At 41.2% G+C, this 24,540-nt stretch overlaps 1 protein-coding gene across 5 annotated transcripts in view; it reads right to left on the bottom strand.

Annotated features, from left to right (window-relative positions):
* Window positions 1-24,540, bottom strand: part of PARD3B (par-3 family cell polarity regulator beta) — a 604,960-nt gene that overhangs the window by 41,903 nt on the left and 538,517 nt on the right. For all 5 annotated transcript variants that reach the window (XM_075934324.1, XM_075934322.1, XM_075934323.1 and 2 more), the window contains one exon: window positions 2,693-2,772. In XM_075934324.1, coding sequence (XP_075790439.1) covers window positions 2,693-2,772 — 80 coding nt within the window. The remainder of the gene's footprint in view (window positions 1-2,692; window positions 2,773-24,540) is intronic.

Below are 24,540 nucleotides of genomic sequence, written 5' to 3'. Positions count from 1 at the left end.
ATTGGAGAAAGTCCAGAGAAGAGCAACAAAAATGATTAAAGTTTTAGAGAACATGACCTATGAGGGAAGACTGAAAGAACTGGGCTTCTTTAGTTTAGAAAAGAGAAGACTTAGAGAGGACATGATAGCTGTTTTCAAATTTCTTAAAGGATGTTACATGGAGGAGGGGGAAAAATTGTTCTCCTTGGCCTCTGACCTTAAATTGCAGCAGGTTGGACAGTAGGAAAATCTTCCCTACTGTCAAAGTGATTAAACACAAAATAAATTGCCAAGGGGTGCTGTGGAATCTCCATCACTGGAGATATTTAAGAGCAGGTTAGACAGATACCTGTCCGAGATGCTCTAGACCAGGTCTACTCAACTTTGGAAGCCCCGGGAGTCACAATGATACACACAGCACATGCTGAGAGCCACATCTTCAGTGTGGTTGCATATATGTGCAAATATACGCAAATAGCTTATTTCACACTGACGGGCATGAACACAAAGCACTTCCTACAATGCCCTGGCACTTCCAGCACCTCCTCCCGGGGGACTAGAAACACTGACACCCTGTATGTGTCTGTTCCAGCCATCCCATCCACTTGTGTTTTTCAGTGCTCACCCTGCCTGGGAGATGCCTTGCCATTGTGGAGTGTGTTTCCAGTGGGGGCCATGTTCAAAAGATCCCACCTGTGGACCGCGTGTTCAGCCCCTTAAGCCCAAACTGCACCACGGGCCGCAAAGAAACGGGCCGCGGGCCACATGCGGACTATGGGTTGTATGTTGAGTAGTTCTGATCTAGACAGTGCTTGGTCCTGCTGTGAGGGCAGGGGACTGGATTCGTTGACTTCTTGAGGTTCTTTCCAGTTCTGTAATACTATGATTCTATATTTGGATTAATTATGGTCACCCTATCCCAAAAAAGACATAGCTGAAATAGAGGGAATTCAGAGATGTATAATGTAAGTGATTAGAGGCATAGGAAGACTACCATGTTATAAGAGACAGAAAAGAATAAAACTGTTTTGTTTGGAGAACAAATGAATAAGAGAGAAAATGAAAAAAGAATGCAAAACAATGAATAGCGTCAAGAAGGTTTGTTGCACACTGCTGTTCAAATTTTTCTCATATTTCAAGAACAAGAGGATGATCAATTAAATTGAAAGACAGTAATATTTAAAACTGATAAAAAGGGTTTTTTACTCTACATGTACTTAACCGGTGGAACTTTCTGATGAAAGGTATAACTGAAGACAAGAACTTAGTAGGATTGAGAAAAAAGAACAGGAGAGATGTATGGATAATGAGAACAGGAAAAATAGAAAACATTGCTGGGAATCAAACAACACTATGCAAGCAGGGTTGCTATAGCGGTGTTAGTCGCAGGATATGAGAGGCAAGTCGGTGAAGTTTTTACTGAACTAGCTTGTGTTGACTGGAGACAGACATTTCAAGCTTCAAAGAACTTTTCTTCAGGTCCTTTGAGGCTTTGCAGTTTCCTCCACAGTAGAAGTAGGTCCAATAAACAATATTACTTCACCCACCTTGTCTGTTTAATATCATGGGACCAACGTTACTGCAAACCTCCAATACAAGTCACCAAAAGGCAGTCATTAAACCACAGATGCATTCTGTGCATTAAGCGACACAGCACACATTAAAAAGTTCTTACTCAAGTCCAACAATGCTGAAGTTTGAGAGAGAGCTTTTCTTAGAGAGGTTGAATTATTTTCAAGCAATGAAATATTATTTATATTCTAGTTCATAGCAGCATGCCATATTACATTAAGGTTAATCAGCATTTGCCCTACCACCGTTAGAAACAAACAGTCAAATGGAAAAACTAGAAGAATAGATGTAGCTACAATGCACTCATTTATTTCCTAAAAACACCCACTGATGTGCCATGATCTTTGGGTCCCCAGGAAACATTGCACAGATGATTATCTCACCAACATATAGGAACACTTGCTCCTCCACATATCTACCTAAGAGCCACTGTCTCACTTAGCATGTTTGGAAGGTAAATATTCTCTATTTTTATTTTCTTCCCACTGCTGTAACCTTTCTTCATTTCTTTTTCTAGCTTGGTGATTCTCACACACTGCTATTATAACTATAGCTCCCACAAAATGTGGACTGTAATGTTTGAAAGGCTCCTCTTTACCATGCCCTGCTGATTCCAGTCTACAACTGTTCATCATCCATTCGATAATAATAATAATAAAAGTCTGAAAATTCTCTCCTGTTTCCAGTGGGACCAAGTTACAATATAAAGCTACCATATTGGGACAGGATTGCTAGTCCTTCCCGTAATGGTGGCACTATAGGAGCTGTCAGTCCTGCAGTACAAACTCCTCACAGCAATGATCTGTCACTATCAGATATTATTTTAGCACTATAAACTTGGTCACAGTTATGCCCTGCTAAGACCGGCTATAACTCTAGCACAATAAGCTTCCTCAACGTCATGTTCTTTCCCTGTGGATCATGACTCTTGCTGACACGTTCAATGAGAACAATTTTATTTTTTTAAATCAACTGTCTAAATTATTAACACAGTGATAAAAATGGCACTAAATCATCTGCAGAAGGCAGCGAGAAAAAATTGCACCATAATCTCTCATTTCAGAACCAGACAGCTGTTTTATGCAGATTTCCCTAAAAATAGTAGGGAGAATCAGTGCATGGGGAAACCTTAGTGATGTACCTGGGTAAGGATGCATATTGCCTTTCCATCCCTTCAAAGTGGAGATTGTGTGAACTCCCATCTGGACCTTTTCCAGACACCTGTGGAGAGAAGAGTAATTAGAGATGAAGATCAATTATACACCCCAGTTACTGACAATGCATCTCAAAATGATAATCGGAGAACAAATGATGTAGCAGCAGCGTGCCAAAATCAACAAAAGAAAGGCAGAGGCTCGGAGAATTCACAAATCCCTTTCTTAAATCTTATCACTGCTCAGAAGAAAGGGTTACATATCAAAGGACTCTTTAGAACAGGTACTGTCCTCAGTGCAGTTCTTTTGGCAGTAGGCCAGCAGAGATACTGTAAACTTTTTTGGTTAGTCTCCCATGCAATTCAGTAAAATTAGGAGCTAAACCTGATTATATAAAAGCATCTCTTAATATTGCTGAGTAATGCATTCATTATTCAAAGAAAAGATGAGCTTACATACTAGGTCCACATCTGTTTATCATCTATTGTCGATTTTTCTACAGTAAAAAAATGTGCTATAAACAACCTTTGCTTTCATTCATAACACAAATCCAGCAGCTTTGCTGTTGTAAAACTGAATATCCAACAGGGATGTCAGTGCAATTGTCATGCCCGAGTCTAATTTCAGAAGTGAAGCTCAGTGAAAACATCAGCTCTCTACTTGGTTTGTTTTCAAGATGGCAGCTGTAGTTGGCTGGAGTCTGAAAACCTAACAGGAAGACTTAAACTAAGGTAGAAATGCTGAACTTAGATGCTTTTAGCTCACCAGAGTTCTCCCTATTTTACTCACTCGATGCCTGTTGATGGTCCAAGTGTTAAGAGCTTTGTTAAAATGCAGCTATTATTCTTTTCCATCATAAATGCAGAAAGCTCACTGACTGCATTCAGTGTATCCTACATTAGTATGTATTCGTATTCTGGCACTGCTAGAATCAGCAGTTTTATAAAGCAATACACCATGAGACCATTTAAAATTCCCTTCCCCCTTTACAAATTAATGGCAGAAGGGAAGATTCAATGCCTTTGCAAACACTTGTTAACAATGCATTAAGAAGAAAAGAATAAATCACACTAGCCTTTCTGTAAACGTCTGAAGGCAAACAAACCAAAAGTAAGATGTTTTCCACATTCTACAGGTTAGGGCTCCCTCCTGTCAATCTTGTAATTTATGCATAATACATCGGTTTAAAGAGATTTCAAATCTGTGGGGATGGAAAATTTGTGCACTGAATTGTAATTAGTCTTACTTACCTGTACACAATGTTTTCATGTACAATATCTCTTCGGCAGAGATCCATTGCAAAAAAAAAAAAAAAAAAAAACCAAGTCCAAAGCAAACAGATGTATTATCAGATTAAGTTGCTAAGCAGGTTTCAGGAATCATTGTAGACTAGCAGCCTTATACCAAGACTCTACATCCTAATATTTGGGAGTTAATATTAGTAATAATCCAACCTTTTGCTAAGTGAACAACTTTTTCTGGAGGGGCCCTTGACTAATATCTCCGATTGAATCAAAATGGTTAGAAGACCTTAAGAGGTTGATGAGTACCAGAAAATAATCATCTCTGATTTGAAATGACCCTACTTTAACAGTGCCTCACTTAGGGAAAATAAATCACTGTCATAGATTTCCAAATGTGGGTAGAAGGCTAAACAGATTATTTTGTTCATTTTTCCACCAGAAAAAGTGACACACATTTTACACCACAAACGAGTATAAAAATTCACAGTCACTTCAGCTGTTCTCACACTTCTAATTTGAGCAGTTTGGTAATTTTCTTTAAATAGCTAAGTACTCTGGTGATAGACAAACCCAGAACTTTTTGGTATGTTTTGAGGAAAAGCAAAGCAAAGAATACATATTTAAGCTTTTGTTTACTGAGCCCAATAATCATGTAAAATACTGCCTCCCTGCTTGATGCAAGACAGCGGATACAAGATAAATTGTACACGTGACGGTTAATTCCAAATTCTACACCAGAATGCAAGTTTCCTGGTGATTACTTTTCAGCCTAATAAGTGTAATAGCAGTCAATGTACAGCAACATGAAATGATGACATTTACCAGGTGTTTACCAAGAAAAACTTATGTAGTCACTATGCAAGTAAAAAGTACTTACATTAGATGTGTGCATTGTAACAACCTGAAGCATCAATTTTCTGATTGTTTCTTACAGAGAAAATAAAATCAGATGCCTCCTGCCAGTTCTGTTTGTGTATGTGCTCTGAGATACAGTTGCCATAGAAACTAATTGTGGCTACAATTTCATAAATTTGGCTCCACATAGCTGATGAGTACATTCCTGTGAATCCCTTTGACGTTTTATAGGTTTTCATTTTATTTTGGAGGGGATTTTGTTTTACTTCCTTTTATCTTGGGAGGCCCAGGTGGGGTGGCCGGGAGATCCTGTAGTTGCAGAATAGCCTGCTCAGCACTCACTGTACAGTGGTGCTGGGCCAGCCTGCCTGTTCCAGGCATTGTGACCTAGCAAACGGGATTGCAGTCCCTTCCACCATGATGAGTGGATCAACCCAGTGTGACGTGTGCACCAGGTCATAACACCTGGAGCAGAGTCCAGCCCCACTGGATGGAGATACTGCTGTGAAGTTAGTTTTTTGTTTTACTTCACGTTATTTCAGTTTCCTGAAAAACATGAGGTTCTACTGATGGTTCTTTGCATCCACCACAGAACTGTACAATAAGCTCAGAGAGCAAATTCTGTGTCTTTAATTAAAGACTCGGCCATCCCTTCTCATTTCCTTTTTCCATCTGTCTGCACGTTAGTAAAGATGATATATTGCTGAATTAAAAGTAAAATGGCTTCTGAAAGAAGACATTGACCTGATGCTCTGGAAATGTCTGCTTCTTTAAATTCTTAGCTATGTTCTGGAAACACTATAAAGGATGGTTCTGTATCAACTCTCTTTGGGATTAGTTAAGCTAATAATCTGCTTTAGAAGGACTAATTTAATAAGATCAAGCACCAAGTAGTAAGAACAAAAGTTGATCTGCAAGTCCAAACACTGGTACACAATCAATTTTAAACACAGTATTTGCTTGCCTTAGATTAACTATAAATAATTAACTATATTAACTCAGAAAAAAGATTGGAGAGGCCACTATAGACCTCTGCTCAATTTATAAAAGAGGTTAAAAAAAAAAAGCAAGCAAAATACTAGGATGCAAAAAGAATGGGATAGAGAATTATGCAGAAACTATTATAGTGCAATTAAATAAATTAGTGGTATGACTGTATTAGAAATGGTGAAAGTACTGGAAGCACATGAAGAATTGAAAAGATCAGGACTGAGTTTAGCAAGAAGATGAAAATTTGAGAGGACAGAGTAAACAAACTGTATACAATAGGTATATTGAGCATTTTTATTTACTCTCTCAAAATGCAAGTGTTGTTACGAACTGACTGTTAACTGGGTATCTGGAAATACTTTCTTGGTGTTAAAAAAAACCCAAAAAACCAAACCAAACCAAACCAAACCAAACCAAAACAAAAAGAGGATGGCTACAAGCACACGGACACTTACTCTCTTTCATGCTGAGGGTGAGACTGGTTTGAAAACATACTTGACTTGTCATTGGGTCTGTTCTCTGAATTCATCATAAGTTTAGGGAAAAGAAATCTACTTAGCCAGGAACTATTTGGACTATACCATTTAACATGGGGGCAGTGAGCATTTCTGGTGTTGGCTGGGCATTTTTTGTACAAATACATTATATATTTACACAGAGAGTCCATTACATTTCTTAATGTAGGGACTGTCTATGTATTTGTGCACTGCCTAACGTGAAGGGGGTCTTGGGCTATCATTGGAGTCCCAAGGTCTTGTCTTATTCTCTTCCCATAATTCCTCACTCTGGATGGCATTCTACTTCTCTCCTAGGATCTACCTAGCCTACCTGATAGATCTTGATTTCCCTGGTGAGCTATTGGAGGACCCGGATATGTCCTTTCAGCTGGCAGTTAGAATGGAATTGTAACCCAGTGTAACCCAACTCTCATGCTAATTGAAAAATCCCAACTTCCAGTGAACTACACAAGATCAGCTGGGGAGCAGAGGTAGAATTTTAAAGGGGCAGCTGGGGACTCCACAGCTGATCTCCGGCTCCGCATGGCATTTTACTAGAACCCGGGGTCAGCTGGGGAGTCCTCAGCTGACCCCGGGCTGAACTGCCCCTTTGAAACACATGGAGACGGTGTTTCTAAGGGGCAGCTGCCGCACAGCTGATCCCTGGCTCAGCTGTGAGGTGGCTACTCCTTTGAAACGCCACCTCCGTGCGTTTCAAAAGCGGCAATGGAGCCTGGGGTCAGTTGGGGAGTCCCCAGCTGATCCCGGGCTCTGCCTTGTGCTGCACCGCAGCGGCACTTCATGGGGCAGGGCAGCATTAACACCCGCGATTAATGCGTTAAAAAATTTAACGCGTTAATCCTGGACTTTGTTAATTGCAGGTGTTAACCACATGTCAATTGAAAGCCCTAATACAAAGCCTTTACCTGGGGAGGGGTAGATCAGATGTCTGTAGGACACACACAGGGCTTACCTAGCCCACAAGGGTGATGGGAGACTTAATGGGTGGGACCCAGCACATGAGTCCTTAGACTTTCAATGAGACTTGTGCTCCTACGTTATTTGGCTTTTTTTGAAAAATTCACCTAGTATCTGCACAGCACCCTGAGCTCTGTGGACAGAAGTCTGGGAATAAGCACAGCATGCTATATGCTTTACTGCTTTGTACATTTCTTGTTAAAGGGCTTGCTCCAGATGCCTGTCTGACCTCCCTGCTTAAAGCTCTGCTTTTGTCCGGGAGGACATCTAATCACAGGGGTTGCAATTCATCATGCAAAAAAGAGCCACGGTAAAAGGAATTTGCTCTTTGACCTGCAGGTCTCCTCTCTGCTGAGACACACTTGGATTTTGTTTTCTATTAGCTGAAAATTGAGAAAAACTGAAAGAGGTAAAAATGATTTTGCCCCTATTTCCTCCTTGATGTTTTGTACCACAGATCAAAATTCAAAACTCACCAGTTTTACCTTCAGAATTTTAACCATTGACACAACTGTAGTAAATGGACATTAAAAAAACCAGCATTTGATTTGATACGTTCTTCTTTTCTAGACAAAGCAGAAGAAAGGCGTTATACAGGGAGATGGATTTGGTGAACTGAAGGAGTTGGCCTAGGTGATCTAACAAGTCTTTTTCATCCCTGGATTCTCTGATACCTTCATTACTATGTCTTCCAAGACCTTTATCCATGTTCTTTTTAATTTTTAAACCAAAAGGCAAACATTTAAATTTAAAAATTCTAACTGTGTTCCTAGTTCAAAAGAGTTTTTCTGATGTTTTCCTTACATTCAGAAAAAGGGATGTATTTTGGTTTCCTGGTTTTGCAGTGGAAAGTTGAAACAGTGATTTTGCGTTATTATAACACTCATCATTTCTCCCTCTAATTTAGATGGTTTTTAATAAAGCTCCATTGATTTCACTGAAAGAAATCCCTCCTGGCAAAAGCAGAACACACACGCTGATTGCTAAATATGCAGCAATTATCATATTCAGCAGCACACTTTAATATCTTATTTATAGATGTATCTATCTATAATTTGGTTTAATTAAGTTGCATTGATTTTAATGACAGAAGCAGTCCTCAAAGAAGGGGTTATATGATCCCATCAATACCACTCTGCCATTGTTTGGACATAGGATAGCATCTTCAATACTTTTCCGTTGTATGCTCTTTCCTTTTTCAAGTGGCTATGATGGCAAACCCAAATGACGTTCAATGGGAAAATCTCAGAATCACCTCTATTTTACTGAGATCACTTTTACATTCCACTTACATGCTAAACTGACACACAGTAATTTTGGAGAATGAAGACAGAATCAGTGCTTTCCATGTCCTCATGGACCTGACTGTGGCTTCTGAAGAATTTCTTGCATTTCTTTCTACTTGAGATGTAATTTTGAGTGTGTAATTTTATATTTGTGTTTTTAAATTATTATATGATGTCCTGAGTGTCTTATGTTGGGAAGGCAACTAATTCTTACTCTTTGCATCTCTTTGACAGCTCAAAACAATGAATACGTATTTTAGGGACTTGATTCACCAATGGCCCTGTGTGGGTTGACCTCTGCATTTGCACAGAGCCCCAATGTAGAGTCAAGGCCTCATATATTTTTAAATAATGCTCACTGGGTTCAGGTTTATTAGGTGCCAAACATTCTGGACTGATCCAGTGAAGTACTTAAGCATATTGGACCACAAGTTGAATATGAGTCAACAGTGTGATGCTGCTGCAAAAAGAGCAAATATGATTCTAGGTTGTATCAACAGGTGTGTTGTAAGCAAAACTCGTGAAGTCATTCTGCCGCTCTACTCTGCACTAGTTAGGCCTCAGCTGGAGTACTGTGTCCAGTTCTGGGCGCCACATTTCAAGAAAGATGTGGAGAAATTGGAAAGGGGACAGAGAAGAGCGACAAGAATGATTAAAGGTCTAGAGAACATGACCTATGAAGCCAGGCTTCATGAACTGGGCTTGTTTAGTTTGGAAAAAAGAAGATTAAGGGGGGACATGATAGCGGTTTTCAAATATCTAAAAGGGTGTCACAAGGAGGAAGGAGAAAATTTGTTCCTCTTGGTTTCTGAGGACAGGACAAGGAGTAATGGGCTTAAAGTGCAGCAGGGGAGGTTTAGATTGGACATTAGGAAAACATTCCTAACTGTCAGGGTGGTCAAATATTGGAATAAATTGCCAAGGGAGGTGGTGGAATCTCCCTCTCTGGAGATATTTAAGAACAGGTTAGATAGACATCTGTCAGGGATGGTGTAGACGGAGCTTGGTCCTGCCTTGAGGGCGGGGGGCTGGACTCGATGACCTCTCGAGGTCCCTTCCAGTCCTATGATTCTATGATATGCTTATCTTTAAGTCTACTTGTAGTTCCATTGATTTCAATGGATCTACTCGCAGGCTTAAGTTAGGTGTGCGTTTACATGCTTGACTGAATTGGGGACAGAGCACTTTGCTCTTTGCAGGATGAAAGGCTATGACATTAAAACTGTAGTAATACCTCCTTTGCCCCCCAACTATTTTTGACAATGTTTGTCATAGTTTGAACAACATAAAACTCTTCTTGAACTAATCCTGAGAACTGAGATAAGACCTGTCTCTCCCCTCAGGCTTACTTCCTTTTTTTCAATAAAACAGGAGCCATACATGTTCTCCGCCCGTTGGGTGGTTTGGGGTGGCCACCCAGGCCCTGTGCTTTGGGGGTCCCATGGCATCTCCTCAACAGTCCTATGGATGGGATCTCAGAGGATCTGGTGCAGGCAGCAGCTGGGGTTGGCCCTCCCCGACTCACTGCAGTGGTGGGAGCTGGGGAAAGCAAAGCAATGCAGCCCACCCCCCAGCCTGCTGCACTCTGCTTTACTGCAGTGGTGGCAAGCAGACCTGGCCCAGGCCCTAGCCCGCTGTGTTCCCCCAAGTGATGCAGGGCTTAGGGGAACAGAGGGGAGCAACTTGGGGCCGGAGCACTCTGCTTCCTGCCACTGCAGTGGAGCGCAGTGGGTTGCTCTGGCTCCTGCTGCCACGGTCAGTGCAGGGGAGCCTGATCTTTGCTGCCATCCAAGTCAAACTTCCCAGGTAGCCCCCCAGGTGACCCTCTGTTCAAATTAGTACACAGGAGCTACACTGATTAACCTTGTTGACAATCTGGCTCAAAATGTTTAGGACAGCAACTATTCTGGAAAGCTTTAAAACATTACGTCTCTCAATCTCAATGTATCACCCACTCTTTGTGTGTATATATTTTTCACGCAGGGTGATAAATAAGCACTAGTTTTCTAAATCACTGCATTTCAGAATGCATCACCATTAATTTTATAAGAATTATCCATTTTAAAGAATTATCCACGTTAAAATGCAAGGGCATGATCTCAAGGAAGAACTCCAAGGCAGCTATGCTAGCGCGTTTTCAGTTTCTGGTCATCATTTTTCATTCCCTGATTATCACTAGAAGCGTTGATTAATAGTTATGTTCATGCTGCTAGAATGCATTTCCCTTGGGTGAAGAAAACATTATTGTATAAAGAAAAAAGATAATAATCACACCATCCTTCCTCTTTCCCATAAAAAATGCACAGAGGCAAGCACATCAGAGTTACTGATGATCTTGGTTTCCCTGGTTAGTGGTTTTGAACAGTTTTGTTTAAAAGATGAGCCAAAGCAGTCAGAACATTAATTTGACGATCAGCTTGCTAGACAATTAAGTGTTTCTTAATCTCATGAGCCCTCTTCTTTTGGAAAACAAACAAGAAAGAGATATAAACAATAGGGCTTAGACAATGGTGTCATTGATGTACAATAACTTTGTTTTCAGTATCTATCTTGCTTAAAATCCCCAAACCACCAAGAAGCTTCAGTGACATCTGTGCATCAAACTTGAATCTAGTAGGGCTGATTAACTTAGTGTTTGTTTTTCCACCTCAGTAAGGCTCTTATTCATTGAGGTGAACTCATGATTTAGATTTAGATACAGAGAATAATACTGTATAAAGACAATAGACAGACACTACAAGCACAGATGGAAACTTTAAAAGGGGAACAGGCTGTTCCTATGAAGTGGTTGTGTTTAAAAACATGGCAATTGCTGTAGCTAAATAGAAAACGCGATCTCATCATTTGCCATATCTCCTATAAGCAAGCAAAGGGAATTCAGCAAAGGAGAAAAAGAAGTTATAAGAGAAAACAAAAAAGGATCCCCACTCTGAGTGGATATTCGGGTTTCTGAATCTCCATTGAACAATCCTTGAGAGCTATCAGTTTCCTTTATCCATGCGAAACAAGATCATTTCCTGGCCCCTATCTTTCTCCCTGGGTGGCTTCCCATTAATCCTATAATGTGTTTTTGTTCATTCTACCTCTTAATTGTCTTTAATGAACACCAGATTGGTAACATCCATACTCACAATACTTATTGCTCACAGTTAAAAGAGAGAAGCAGAGACCCTTCAAATAATTATAAAAATGTTAATACTCCCTTCATCCCTCCCCCCAAAAGGTCAGTATCATATCAGCATTATCTTTTTCTAAGCCAGTAGGTACATTTCAATTACTTCAGCATGGAAGCAGATCAATTCACAAAGTCTTATCATAAAGCTCTCAGAGGAGGAACCATTTAATTTTGGCTTTACTTTTTTGGGGGAGGAATGAGGCCAAGGGGCACAGGCCAGCTCCCTTTTAAGTATGTTACAATATAGTGAGAGCCAGTTCTTTGCATCCTTCAGAATTACCTTAAATCTAACTCTTTTTGTTAGCCTATGATTGAGACTAAGCCCCTTTTTGCTCCTCCCCAGTCTGCATTCTTTGCTTTTCTCCTCACTGTAATTAGTTTACAAGACTACTTATCCACATGATTACTGCTTTTAAATTACGGTCTTCTTTTCTGCTACTCCAGTTGATCATCTTGCATCATTTTGCCTTGCTTGCTATATACATAGTTCTATACAGCATTTTCTCATTATGTTCTCTCTTAATAAAGCATTTTGAAATCCTTTGTATGAGAGACACTGTATGGAGTAAATTGAATTGAATTTTTTTCTCCAAGTCAGGGGCTTTTCAGCATCTTTCTTCAGCCAAGTGACTTCAGCCAAGTGAGCAGAGTTTACAGCACCCAATCCAATATGCAATGGCTACTCTTTGCAAGCACATGCACAATCTTTCATCTTTACTGGGGAGAATAGGATTGTAAAGTCAGAAGCTGGGGAGCAAACAGGAAAGCACCTCATGATTTATATCCATTATGTAGATGGCAGATTAAAGTCTCCAGCCCAGTTTCTGCAGCATTTAATGATCAGAATTCAACTCTGATATTCTGCCATATCTGCCTGCATCTGCTGTTGATGCTGGATGAAAGGGAGGGTGTTAGAGAGCGAGGAAAACAGAAGGGCATGGAACAAAACTTCAGCGCAAGTGGTGGAAATTGACAGTGAAAAGCTTTCTTCAGTTAGGCAGACTCACAGGGGAGAGAAAGCCTTTCATTGTCTATAAAATCGTGCCTTGCTGGAGGTCCTCAAGAGTGGAAGAGGTAGCCTAGAGGCAGTAAATCTCTGACTTGTATTATTACATTCTAAACACTTAGCTACTGTATCAAACAGTGCACTTCCTCATGGAAGAAAAAGAGGAAGAGGAGGAAAATCAGAAGAATGAAAAAAAAGCAAGCTGATAAAAGTGGAAAAGAAACCACCTCCATAACCCCACCTTCTGCCCAAATAGCTCATGTTAAAGAAAACAGCAAACAGTTATCATCAAATTGTTAAAATTTAACCCCAACCCCTTCGATTGTGATTTAACAGCACACTGGAACAGCATTTTTAGAATTTCAATGGTTAGTCTGCACTACAGAGTATTAAATCCACCGTAATCCTGTTAAACACAGAGATGACTAAAGAGAGTCTCTCTCTTGAAATGGCATTATGACAAAAGCTCTCCAGACTGCAAATTCAATATGGCTAAAAAAAAAATCCCTGGATTAATACTGAGTAAACTGCATCAGCATAAGCAGGTTTCAAGAGCAGTTGCTTTCCATATGTTCTGGCATCAGGTTCTTTTGGATTCCATGGTACCAGTCTGCAAATGCTACAGACATTGTTTCTCTTGGTTGCAACTGCTGTTGGGTGGTGACCTTCTTTTCTTGCTGATACCAGTTGAGCAGTTGGTATAGTTTCTCCGTGATCTGGTACTGTCTGTTGTTTGCTGGTACCAGATGGATACCAGATGGGGTATTGTGGGCAATGCCTTCCCTGTGTTCCAGTTCCAAAATCACTGCTGAGAGGGTCATTCTTGTCAGTTCGTTGACTCCTAAGTGGCACGTCAAAGCCGTATTTTGGAAAATTTCAACATCTGTTTCTTACTCTGAATGACCTTAAAATGTTATATTCATACTTCCCTTTACCTAGGTGTTACTATACGCCTGCAGGAAACTACAACCCTCCAGCAGCTTGCAGACATAAAACTCATTCATTGCTAATGGCAGCTCCAGAAGCTACCACCTCAACTACTCCTGTCAGGACTGAATGTGAAGTATAATCAATATATTATTTTTCTGTGATAGCGCCACAATATATAAGTTCAGAGATACAGTAGGGCAGCTTTCAAACAGTACTTTTAGTGGCAAAATGGAATAACAAGAAAACAAGTTTAAGTGTGTCAGGGATACCTTAATACTGAGCACGAAGCATAAGAAGGAGAAGAAAAAAAGAGAAAAAGCGGTGGAAGAGACCCGTTATGAGCATTAATTTTTAATTTGGGTCTTTCAAGATGTTAACCTGATTGTCAAACTGAAGAGAGAAGTAAAAAGGTCAGTTACTGGTTCTGAATGCTGTTTACCACAATTCCCTCCAATGCTATTTTGTAAGATTTTTTTTTCTAAGTTTACTTAAGAAAGGCATGCTTAGTTAAATTACCTATACACTCAGCAGTAGAATAATGTCTGATGGAAAATATAGCTGACATCAAAGCATATTCCCCACCCCCCAATTTGCTTCATAGAGAAGTTATGATAAACAGGTTATGTGTTCCCTAAGGTTACCATGGAAACTCTTTCTTTTCAGGCCATCATTTACAAAGGTAACATTTGCATTAAAAAATGATGGAATTTAATTTTTTTGTTAGACTCAAGTGGGGTCATGCTACCGTACAGTATAGCTATTATTTCAAACTTGGGAACATATGTTGAAGGGAAAGATCTATTAATCCCTATAAGCACCTGGGTGACCAATTACTGTTTAATTGCCAACTTGACAGGTATCTCCCTGGCAAATTAATGGAAAATACTTTGAAAATTAGCTTCTAAGGCAAACAGAAATGTTAATACCAGATCTGCTAGTTGGTAGCCACCAAACAGTACTTTATTAATTCCCTGTGTACTCATTCCTCAGGAAACATGGAATTAAGAATGTCAAAATTTTGTTTTGCTGATGGCAGGAGAGATATGTAGGGCACGGTAGGACATGGTCATGTACTCTGAATTATACATGTGTATCACTTTTGTGGCAGATATGTTGTAAAATTAAATGTAATTGAAGTAGAGGGATCTATGTTAAATAGAAGCACCAGTGTAGAGTGACTGCAGAGTTACGCTTTGCTTACCTTGTTTTGAATGACCTAGGGAAAAATGGGACTTCTGACATTGACTTCGCTTTGGTTAAGATTTAATCCTGATCTTTATCCGCTACTGCTGCAATTTGTTCTTAGGAATACCTTAATGTGTAAAACTTATCCACTCCTGTTATAATCAGGAATGCTGACCAGCACTTGGTGACTAAGGGGTTAACGCTGTGCATAGCCAGGTATCTAATCAGTCAATAACAATGCAGGTAGGAATTTCAAACTGGGCCAAAGGAGTCTTTATCTTTCCCTCCTTTGTCTGAAAAGCAGAGAAGTTTCTTCCAGGTACTAAGGGAGATGGAAAACACTTCTCTCCCCAAGAAAGGACTTTTTACAATGTGTAAGTAGGGAAAAGTTTAAACTAGTCCATCAGGTTTTGCTGTTTTTCTGGTTTGGGAATTTGGAACTAATGTCTGAGCTGGTTAAGTGTTTGGTCTTTCTTTGTAACTAAGTTTTAACCCATGGGGTTCCTTGAGAATCTTTATCAATTAGTGGTTCTTTCCATCTAGCCACTTTACTATGCTTGCATTGTAGTTTTGTTTTGATAATAAAAGTTTTTTTTTTTCTAATTAACTGGTATTGGTTGATTTGTGTGTCCTGGAAGGTCTGTCTGTCCTCTGTTTTCCTAACTCCAAGCAAAACGGAGGTTGGGGCGGGGGAGAGTTTTACCTTAGGGAGGAGGCTTCCCATGTGATCTCTTCCCTGGTTTTCTTAGAATTACTCGGGTGTTAGCAGCAGATTTCCCAAAATCCAGGTATTAGGATTTTTGGGGGAAGTTTTTGTACCAAAGCCCGTTAAGACAAGGTTTTGGGGGTGTTTCTTGCGGGGCCCCACTTCTGCATTTGTTATGTTAGAATGGGGAACAGCCTTGATAACTCTACTTTTTGCCTCCATGTCCCAAAGAAACTACTCTCATGTTAACTGAATATGTTGAATAATCTACAAAGGGACACATATTTATGACTATATTATTCACAATAATGCAATGTATAATAATTATGACAATCATGACTTTTGGCACAGCTGATATAAAGCTGAGACAGTTAAGAATAGAACAATGTATTCACCATCAAAACTGGACTAAAGACTATGTCAGCAGAAATCCTGCAATACTCCTTTTTTTACAGTCATACACATGAATAGCAGATACTGATGACATTAATATTATTGCAGAATTTAATATACTGTTGGGAACTATTGTGGAGACCTAGCGCTTTGGAGTTAAGCTATTATACACTATGACCACTTGGACCTTAATGGAGATATAGAATAACATAGAATCATAGAAGATTAGGGTGGAAAGAGATTTTAGGTGGTTATCTAGTCCAACCCCCTACTCAAAGAAGGATCCATTCTGTAGCGGGGACCCCGACACTAGATGCAATACTCCAGATGTGGCCTCGCCAGTGCCGAATAGAGATATCTGCTGGCAATACTCCTACTAATGCACCCCAATATGCAATTAGCCTTCTTGGCAACAAGGGCACACTGACTCATATCCAGCTTTTGATCTACTGTAATCCCCAGGTCGTTTTCTGCACAACTGCTGCTTAGCCAGTCGGTCCCCAGCCTGTAGCAGTGCTTGGGATTCCTCCATCCTAAGCATAGGACTCTGCACCTGTCCTTGTTGAACTTCAGATTTCTTTTGGTCCAATCTTCCAATTTGTCTAGGTCACTCTGAACCCTATCTCTATCCTACTGTGTTATTTACCACTCCTCCTTGCTTAGTGTCATCCGCAAACTTGCTGAGTGCCAAAAGAGGAAGTAACAATGGTTCTTCAAGGTGTGTTTCCCCATGGGTGCTCCACTTCAGGCGTCCGGCTCGTCCCGGTGCCGCAGGTCAGAGAGTTGTCAGCCGTAGTCCAGCCGGACAGTGCATGAGCGGGAGGCGTCGCGCGCCCTTTGCACTGTTTCTGAGTGCATACCCAGTCCGGCTCCCACCAGTTCCTCCTAATCGGTAAAGATCTGAAATACAATAAGAGGGGAGGAGGGTAGGTTGTGGAGAACCCACGGGGGACACACCTCGAAGAACCGTCGTTACTGCAGAGGGTGATTAACTTCCTCGTCTTCTTCAGGTAGTGTCCCTGTGGGTGCAGGACTTCTTGCATCAATAGGCCATTGCGAGAGGGGTCCCTGAAGAGGAATGGGTAGGAAGGGGTGGTTGGGGGAGGAGAGAGAAAGGGAATCGTATAGCCTGATGTGATTAGCTCTCGAACCCAACCGTCAGTGGTGATGGCAAACCACCCGTGTTGGTAGGGTTGTAGCCTGTGATGAAATAGGTTCAATGGTGGCTTGTGGGTAAGAGGAATGGTCTGCAGTCCCTCGACTGTCCTGTCAAATTAGCTGCCTGGTGTTCTGGGTGTTTTTTTGGCGTGGTCTTCCCTGTTGTTGAGGATCGTATGGTCTAGACCTCTGTGTGGGATAGGAGAGAGGTCTCTGTCTGGTATATGGTGTATATCTTTTTCTGTGGTAAGGTGGTGTGTACATCCAAAGGGTTCTGAGCGTTGTTCTTGTATCTTTACCGGAATGCAGTACTTGATCTGTTCTTTCCACAAACAATCTCTGTCTATCAAAAGGGAGATCCTCAACTTTGGTCTGTAACTCCTTGGGGACTGCTGTCTATTGGAGCCAGGAGGATCTGCGCATCACTACAGAAGTAGCTGTAGTGCGTGCTGCTGTATCTGCTATGTCCAGGGCGATCTGCAGCACCACTCTTGAAGATGTATAGCCTTCCTGTACTATGGCATTCAGTAGCTGCCATTTATCCTACAGGAGATGTGGAATAAGGGCTGTCAGTTTTGTGTAGTTGTCAAAGTTATGATTAGACAATAAGACCGCATAGTTTGCCATTCTGAGGGTAAGCGTTGTGGAGGAGTAGACCTTCCTCCTGAAGAAATCGAGTCACTTCCCTTCTTTATCAGAGGCCAGATTTCTATACTGGGGAGCCTTTGCTCTCTGTTGGGCAGCATCCATTACCAATGAATTGGGCTGAGGATGCATAAAAAAAACTCTATGCCTTTGGATGGCACAAAGTATTTCTTGTCTGTTCTTCTGTTTGTTGGTTGAGCAGAGGCTGGAGTTTGCCATATCTCATCAGCAATTTCTAGAATTGCCTCGTCCAGGGGTAATGCCATCTTGGACTTCTGGGAAGGCTGAAGGTTTTTCAGGAGCTTGTATTGTTTTTGTTGTACTTGAAGGAGTTGTTCCTCCTGTGAGTCGGCCACTCTTTTAAAAAGATCATGGAATTGGTGCAGGTCATCTGTAAGGGATGAATCGCCGGGAAACACAGCATTGTCTGGGAAGAGGATGACTGGTCCGTGGGTGATTCATAGACTGGTTTTGCTGTGTTTGAGTAGTCGGAGGAGTAGATTGACATGGTGGTAGTGTGTTTCCTAAAGGTGTGGGAGGTCTCGTGGGCGCATCTGATGATGTAGGCAGTCTACTATGAGACCGTTGGCTTGCATGATGGCTAGGGGACCTGGAATGTGAGCATTTGGTAAGGTACTGGTGGCGACTGTAATAATGGTCATACTCATGGTGGTGTCTTGGGCAGTAGTAGAGTGAATAAGTTTTCCTGGTGGAGTGATAGTGTCTAGAAGAAGATGATTTAGTTGGTGACCTTGGTGATCTACTCCTTGAGTGCGACTGGTACCGGGATCTCAGGATAAGGTGAGTACAAGTACTGGTGTGAGTAGCCGTGGTGATGTTCCACTGATCTGGAATGGATGTCGTGATGGAACCGCACCGGAAGTGGGGATGGAGATTGGGGATGCGGTGAGAAAGCTGATGCTCCTGGACTCGGGGATGGTGTTAATACCCTCCTAGATTTATGTCTCGCCTTTTGGTGTATTGGAGGCGAATATTCTTGCTCCTGCGATGCAGTCTGAACTAGTGCTGCTCTCGGTGCTGCGTCAAGAGGATCTGGTGCCGAGGGGCTCGGTGCTGGTGTTACAGGCAGAGCTGTGGGGCTTTGTGCCGAACTTCTCTGCGACGGAGGGAGACCTCGGGTCTGCAGTTGGTGCTGAGAGGGTCGGCGCCGTGGGCGGTGCCAATGTGGTTGACGCCGCTGTAGGTGGAGTAGGTGCTGCTGGCCGTGGTGCTGAATGCAGTGCTGAGACAGACAATGCCGATGATAAAGCTTGTCTCCTCGGTGCTGGTGCCGAATCTGCTCTGGGTACCACAGGCACCATCGATGCCGAGGCTTTGGATAGTGCTGGGCTTGGTGCCGAGGTACTCCAGCTCGTGGGATGCTTTTCCGTGGGAATTCACTAGGTGGAATGTTTTTAAATTAGATATTTGCATTGTTGAGGTTGCTCCCGATGTGCTGGGATTATCTCTCACACTCAGTCTCTTAGAGGACAAGTGGCGGGGAGGGGATAGTTTACTTCTTGCCGTGGGTGGGTAGTTATGTCTCACCCGGTCTGGTGGCTCTGGCACGGAGGCACTAGCTTGCGGAGGCTGCAGGGCCTTGTTGAAAAGCAGCATTTTTAGCCGCATTTCATGGTCTCTTCTGGCCCTCACCGTCAGCTTGGCACAATGTGGGCATTTTTGAGGAATGTGCCCTTCTCCCAAGCATTTTATGGTGCCCATCCAATGTGGGCATCGGGTCTCAGCACTCTGTAAATTTTTTTGAAGCCAGGTGACCCCGGCATGGTTATAAGTATGGAGTAAAGGGTTCTATACAGAGGGAATAACAAAAAATGTATTTTTTAAAACTCTAATAACTATATTAACTAATTAACTAACTGTATGACTAAAACTATTACTAAAACTATGACTACAGCTATCTAATACAAATTTTTTTCCCCTCGGGTCTGAGGAGACGCAGTTCGTTCTGCCTGCGACTGTGGATGGTAAGGAGGCACTGGTGGGAGCCGTACTGTGCACGCACTCAGAAACAGCGTGAAGGGCGTGTGACGCCTCCTGTGCATGTGCAGTACGGCTGGACTACGGCTGAGAACTCTCTGATCTGTGGCACCGGGACGAGCCCAACACCTGAAGTGAAGCACCCACAGGGACACTACCGAAAGAAGAACCAACTAGTCATCCAGATCACTGTTAGTAGTAGGAATGGAACCCATATCCTTCTGCTCTAAAAAGCATTCAATCCTTTACCACTCGAGTTAAAGTAGAATTTCATTAGATATTACCAGTGGGGGACATATGACCTTCAATTCAGCAGCAGCACAGAATCCCCATGACAGTGGTCTGAGAGACACATTCACATTCACTAGACCATTATTTAAATCAACAGAACAGAAAAAGGTAGCAAAAACATAAACTGTGGCATTTGACATGCTAATTGCCAAATAAATAAATGGTTGATCAGCAAGAATCATAAAAAGACAAAAGTCAGCTTAACATCATAGTTGATCCCTCAGATCATGTTACTTTGAACAAGTGTCTATTCTCATGACTCACACAGAGTCCTTTATTTGTAGTGGTAAATTCCTAAGCACAGAGACTTAAAAAAAATCCAATTTACTAAAGCATACATAGACATTCAAGAAGATTTTTAGAATTAGAAATGCAAACACAAAAAGAATTCACTAGGTGGAATGTTTTTAAATTAGATATTTGCATTGTTGTGGTTGTCATGTTAGACTTAGGCTATCTGAAACAAAAAGAGTGAGGTAATTCCATTTATTGAACCAACATCTGTTGGTGAAAGAGACAAGCTTTTCTGCTTCACAGAGCTCTGTGGTGACCTGAAGGAAGAGATCTTGAAGCTCAAAAGTTTCTCTCTTTCACCAACAAAAATTGTTCCAACAGAAGATATTACCTCATCCACCATGTCTCCCTTTTCATTAGATCACATTTTCAGCAAAAAGTGCTCCTTTTTCCTAGCTCCCAGGGACAACTGTTGTTTGTCACAGAAATGTGGACTGAAAATTGAAAAAGAGAACAAGTATCCGAGAGAAGAGCCACAGTCATGTATCAGCCTGACCTGGTAAATGGAGTTTTCTTCTCCATTTGGGTACTATATTTTAATGCTGTCTTGTTATTAGACTAGCGTCTGCACTAAAATCCTTACATTAGAACTGATACATTTATCCATCCAATCTCTCAGTGTCTGAGTCATTTACTTTATATTTCATTCTAAATAATTATAACAAAGTTGCTTGTTTGTTGAGAAAAAAATCAAGTCTCTATACATAGATAATTGCTTATGCACAACATCCAGTGATACATTCTAATTACTTTTCACATCTTTGCAGTGAAGAAATCTTGAACTCTTTAGTGTTCTCAGCTGCCTGACAAGAGCATCATCACAATACTTTTAACACTCAGTGCCACTGGACTTGTGGCTCTGATGTAATTTAACAAACAGTTCTGCAAATGCATTTTGCAATGAACATTTCCTTCACTAAAACTGTAAAAAGGTAAGTCCAAAAATTATTTTGAAAATATATTCTAAAATATCTTCAATAGTCACATATTTAACAATCACTATTTTATTTTTACAAATCATAGAGCTGTACTTTGGCACACTCTCACTGAAATTGTTGCTCTGTGTGACCCAACTCATTTTGGCTTCTACTTTATTCCATGAGTTCTGTATAAACCACTGTGGGCTGCTGCACTGAGGTTATTCTGAAAGCTGCTTTCAGTTACCTTAAATGGACAAAGTTTTGAAAGTCTTTACTCAAAATGCCTATTGATGTCAGGAAGCGTTCCTAAATAACAACTGCAGGAATATGGACCAACATTCTCATTGTACAGTAGCTAAGTAATAATTTCCTGGATCTTCAGTGAGACATGTTAGGGAACTTGACAGAGCAGTATCACATAAAAAATAAAAACATACAACACAAGAGATATTTATTTAGACCATTGCTAGAGTTAGAAGCCAAATCATAGGGTTTTTTATACATACAATATATATTTAATATTAAAAGTAAAGCCCTTCGCAACATCCTACCATATGGGAATCTGACTTTGAGCCTTCATTTTGGTCTATCAGACCCCAACCTAAGCGCCACATGCTCCTTGCAGGGCAGAAGAAACTCCACTCACTCCCTCGTCCCCAGACCAATCAGGGCCTGGAGGAGGGGGAGCACGCAAAGTTTCCTCTGTCCTGCCTCTGCCCTGCAAGGAATGTGTGGTGCTTCTAAACGCTGCATGCTCCCCTGCCCCCGAGCTCTAATTGGCCTGGGGACAGAAGGGCGAGCATGTGAAGTTACCTAGGGGGAACCTCGGGGGGGAGGGGGAAAGACTTCACATGCTCTCCCACCCCCAGACCAATCGTGGTCTGGGGGTGGGGAAGCAGAGAAATATCCCAGCCCCACCCCTTCTGCTTGAGGCCCCGCCCCTTCCAGTGCAGCCCAGAGCCACTTCAAACAATTTCTGAAGTGGCCCCCAGTAAAAAATTATTGCCCATCCCTGGTGTAGATCATCCCTGACAGTTGTCTGTCTAACGTGCTCTTAAATATCCCCAGTGATGGAGATTCTACAACCCCCCCCCCCCCCATGGCAATTTATTCCAGTGTTTAACCACCCTGACAGGCAGGAAGTTTTTCCTGATGGTCAACCAAAACCTCCCTTGCAGCAATTTAAGCCCATTGCTTCTTGACCTATCATCAGAGGCCAAGGAGAACTTTTTTTCTTCCTCCTCCTTGTAACATCCTTTTAGATACTTGAAAACTGCTATCACGTCCCCTCTCAGCCTTCTCTTCTCGAAACTAAACAAGCCCAATTCTTTCAGTCTTCTATCACAGGTCATGTTCTCTAGACCTTTCATCATTTTTGTTGCTCTTCTCTAGACTTGCTCACAACACTCCTGTTAATGCATCCCAGAATCATGCCTGCTTTTTTTTGCCACAGTGCCACACTGTTGATTCATGTTCAAAACTGGACACAATACTCCAATTGAGAGGCCTAACTAGTGCTGAGTAGAGCAGAAAATGACTTCTCTTGTCTTGCTTACAATACTCCTGTTAATGCACCCCAGAACCATGTCTGCTTTTTTTTTGCAACAGTGTCACACTGTTTTGTCTCATGTTTAACTTGTCATCCACTATGACCCCTAACTCGTCTTCAGCAGTACTCCTTCCTAGACAATCACTTCCCATTCTGTATGTGTGAAACTGGTTGTTCCTTCCTAAGTGGAGTACTTTGCATTTGTCCTTATTATTCTTTATCCTTTTTATCTCAGACCATTTCTCCAGTTTGTCCAGAATATTTTGTAGTCAGAGTTGTGAGAAGTTGTATTTGAAGCTGTCTTATGTGGGGCATTGACTTGCTGGAGGTCAGAAACTGAGCTGTTGTACAAGGCTGGAGTATATTTCTGCAAGGGGAAGGGAAGGTTCAAAGAGAAATAGTAGCTCTGGCAACTTATTCATGAAGACTCAAAATTAAAATCCCAATCCTCTTTTAACTTCTCAGTGATTCATGCTCTATCGTATAAGAGGCCAGCCTAAGAAGGGGCATATTTATAAGTGCATATGCAGACACACACACATGTATAGAAACAAGTCTTAGGGGGTAGCCGTGTTAGCCACATGCTGGATTTTCTAAGAACCACTCCACACATGAGTAAAAACAATGAGGAGTCCTGTGGCACCTTAAAGAGTAACATTTTATTTAGGAATCAGCTTTCATGGGCAAAATCCATGAAAACAAAGTGAGTTTTTGCCCTCAAAAGCTCATGCCCCAATAAATCTGTTAGTCTTTAAGGTGTCACAGGTCTCCCTCATTGTTATTACCCATATATTGAGTGATTCTTAAACAATCCTGTAGGTGGCTGAACTAGAGATGGTTTGTTTAAAAAACAAAACAAAAACAAAACCACCTTCTCAAAAAGGCTGCTATCTTACCACTCAGATAAACCACATGGCCCCACTAGCAAACACAAACCCACAAGGTCCAAGCTTTAAAAGGGCAATTTTTCTGCACGCAGAAAAAATGTACCCCCAATTACAGGCAAATGCCTGCTAAAGCATACAAGTGCTTATGCATCCCATAGCATAATCACTTATTCAGTAACTCCACGGATCATCAAAATCACCAATTAGATGTTTGTTTTTGATGTCCCTTAAACAATTTAAGTTCAGTGGCTTTGTTTGTACTTAAAAATTATAAAATAAACCTCTATGGTTCTTAATAATAATCAACACATACAGCAGCTGTCATGTTTTTTGTGATATTGTGCTCAAATTCTCAGTTTGGGAGAGACGAGATGATCATTCACTAACTGCAAGAGATATGACCACTGCAGCATGTGTTAATATATTAAGTTCTCTCGAGTGTGCTGGGAGCTCTTTAAAGATGACTTCATCCATAAATATGAGAGTCATTGCTGATGTGTCAAAGTTGTAGTCAGCAGTAAGCAAAGTAAAGAAACAGGATATTGTTTGCTTCCGTGTATTTAAATCATTTACTTGTAGGATATAAGAGAGAGACTTTAATATTTGCTCTCCTTAAACTCCAACTTCTACATTTATATATTGCAAAAAGCAGTATCTTGAGTTTTCAGAATAAGCGACACTACATATTATTGGAACTCAACATAGTTTTTAAGGCATGAATGCTACCCCTATGGAGTTTATTAAGATGGTATGTAACAGTACTGACAATGTAAGCTAAGAGCCAACAGCATTTCAGATTCTGCTCTGGTTTAGATATGCTGTGCCTAATTAAATGTGGGCATAAGTAG

Source organism: Pelodiscus sinensis, chromosome 7 (genome assembly GCF_049634645.1).
Source record: "Pelodiscus sinensis isolate JC-2024 chromosome 7, ASM4963464v1, whole genome shotgun sequence".
NCBI lineage: Eukaryota > Metazoa > Chordata > Testudines > Trionychidae > Pelodiscus > Pelodiscus sinensis.
The sequence above is the reverse complement of the archived record's forward strand: the minus strand, read 5'-3'. Positions and strand labels throughout refer to the sequence as shown.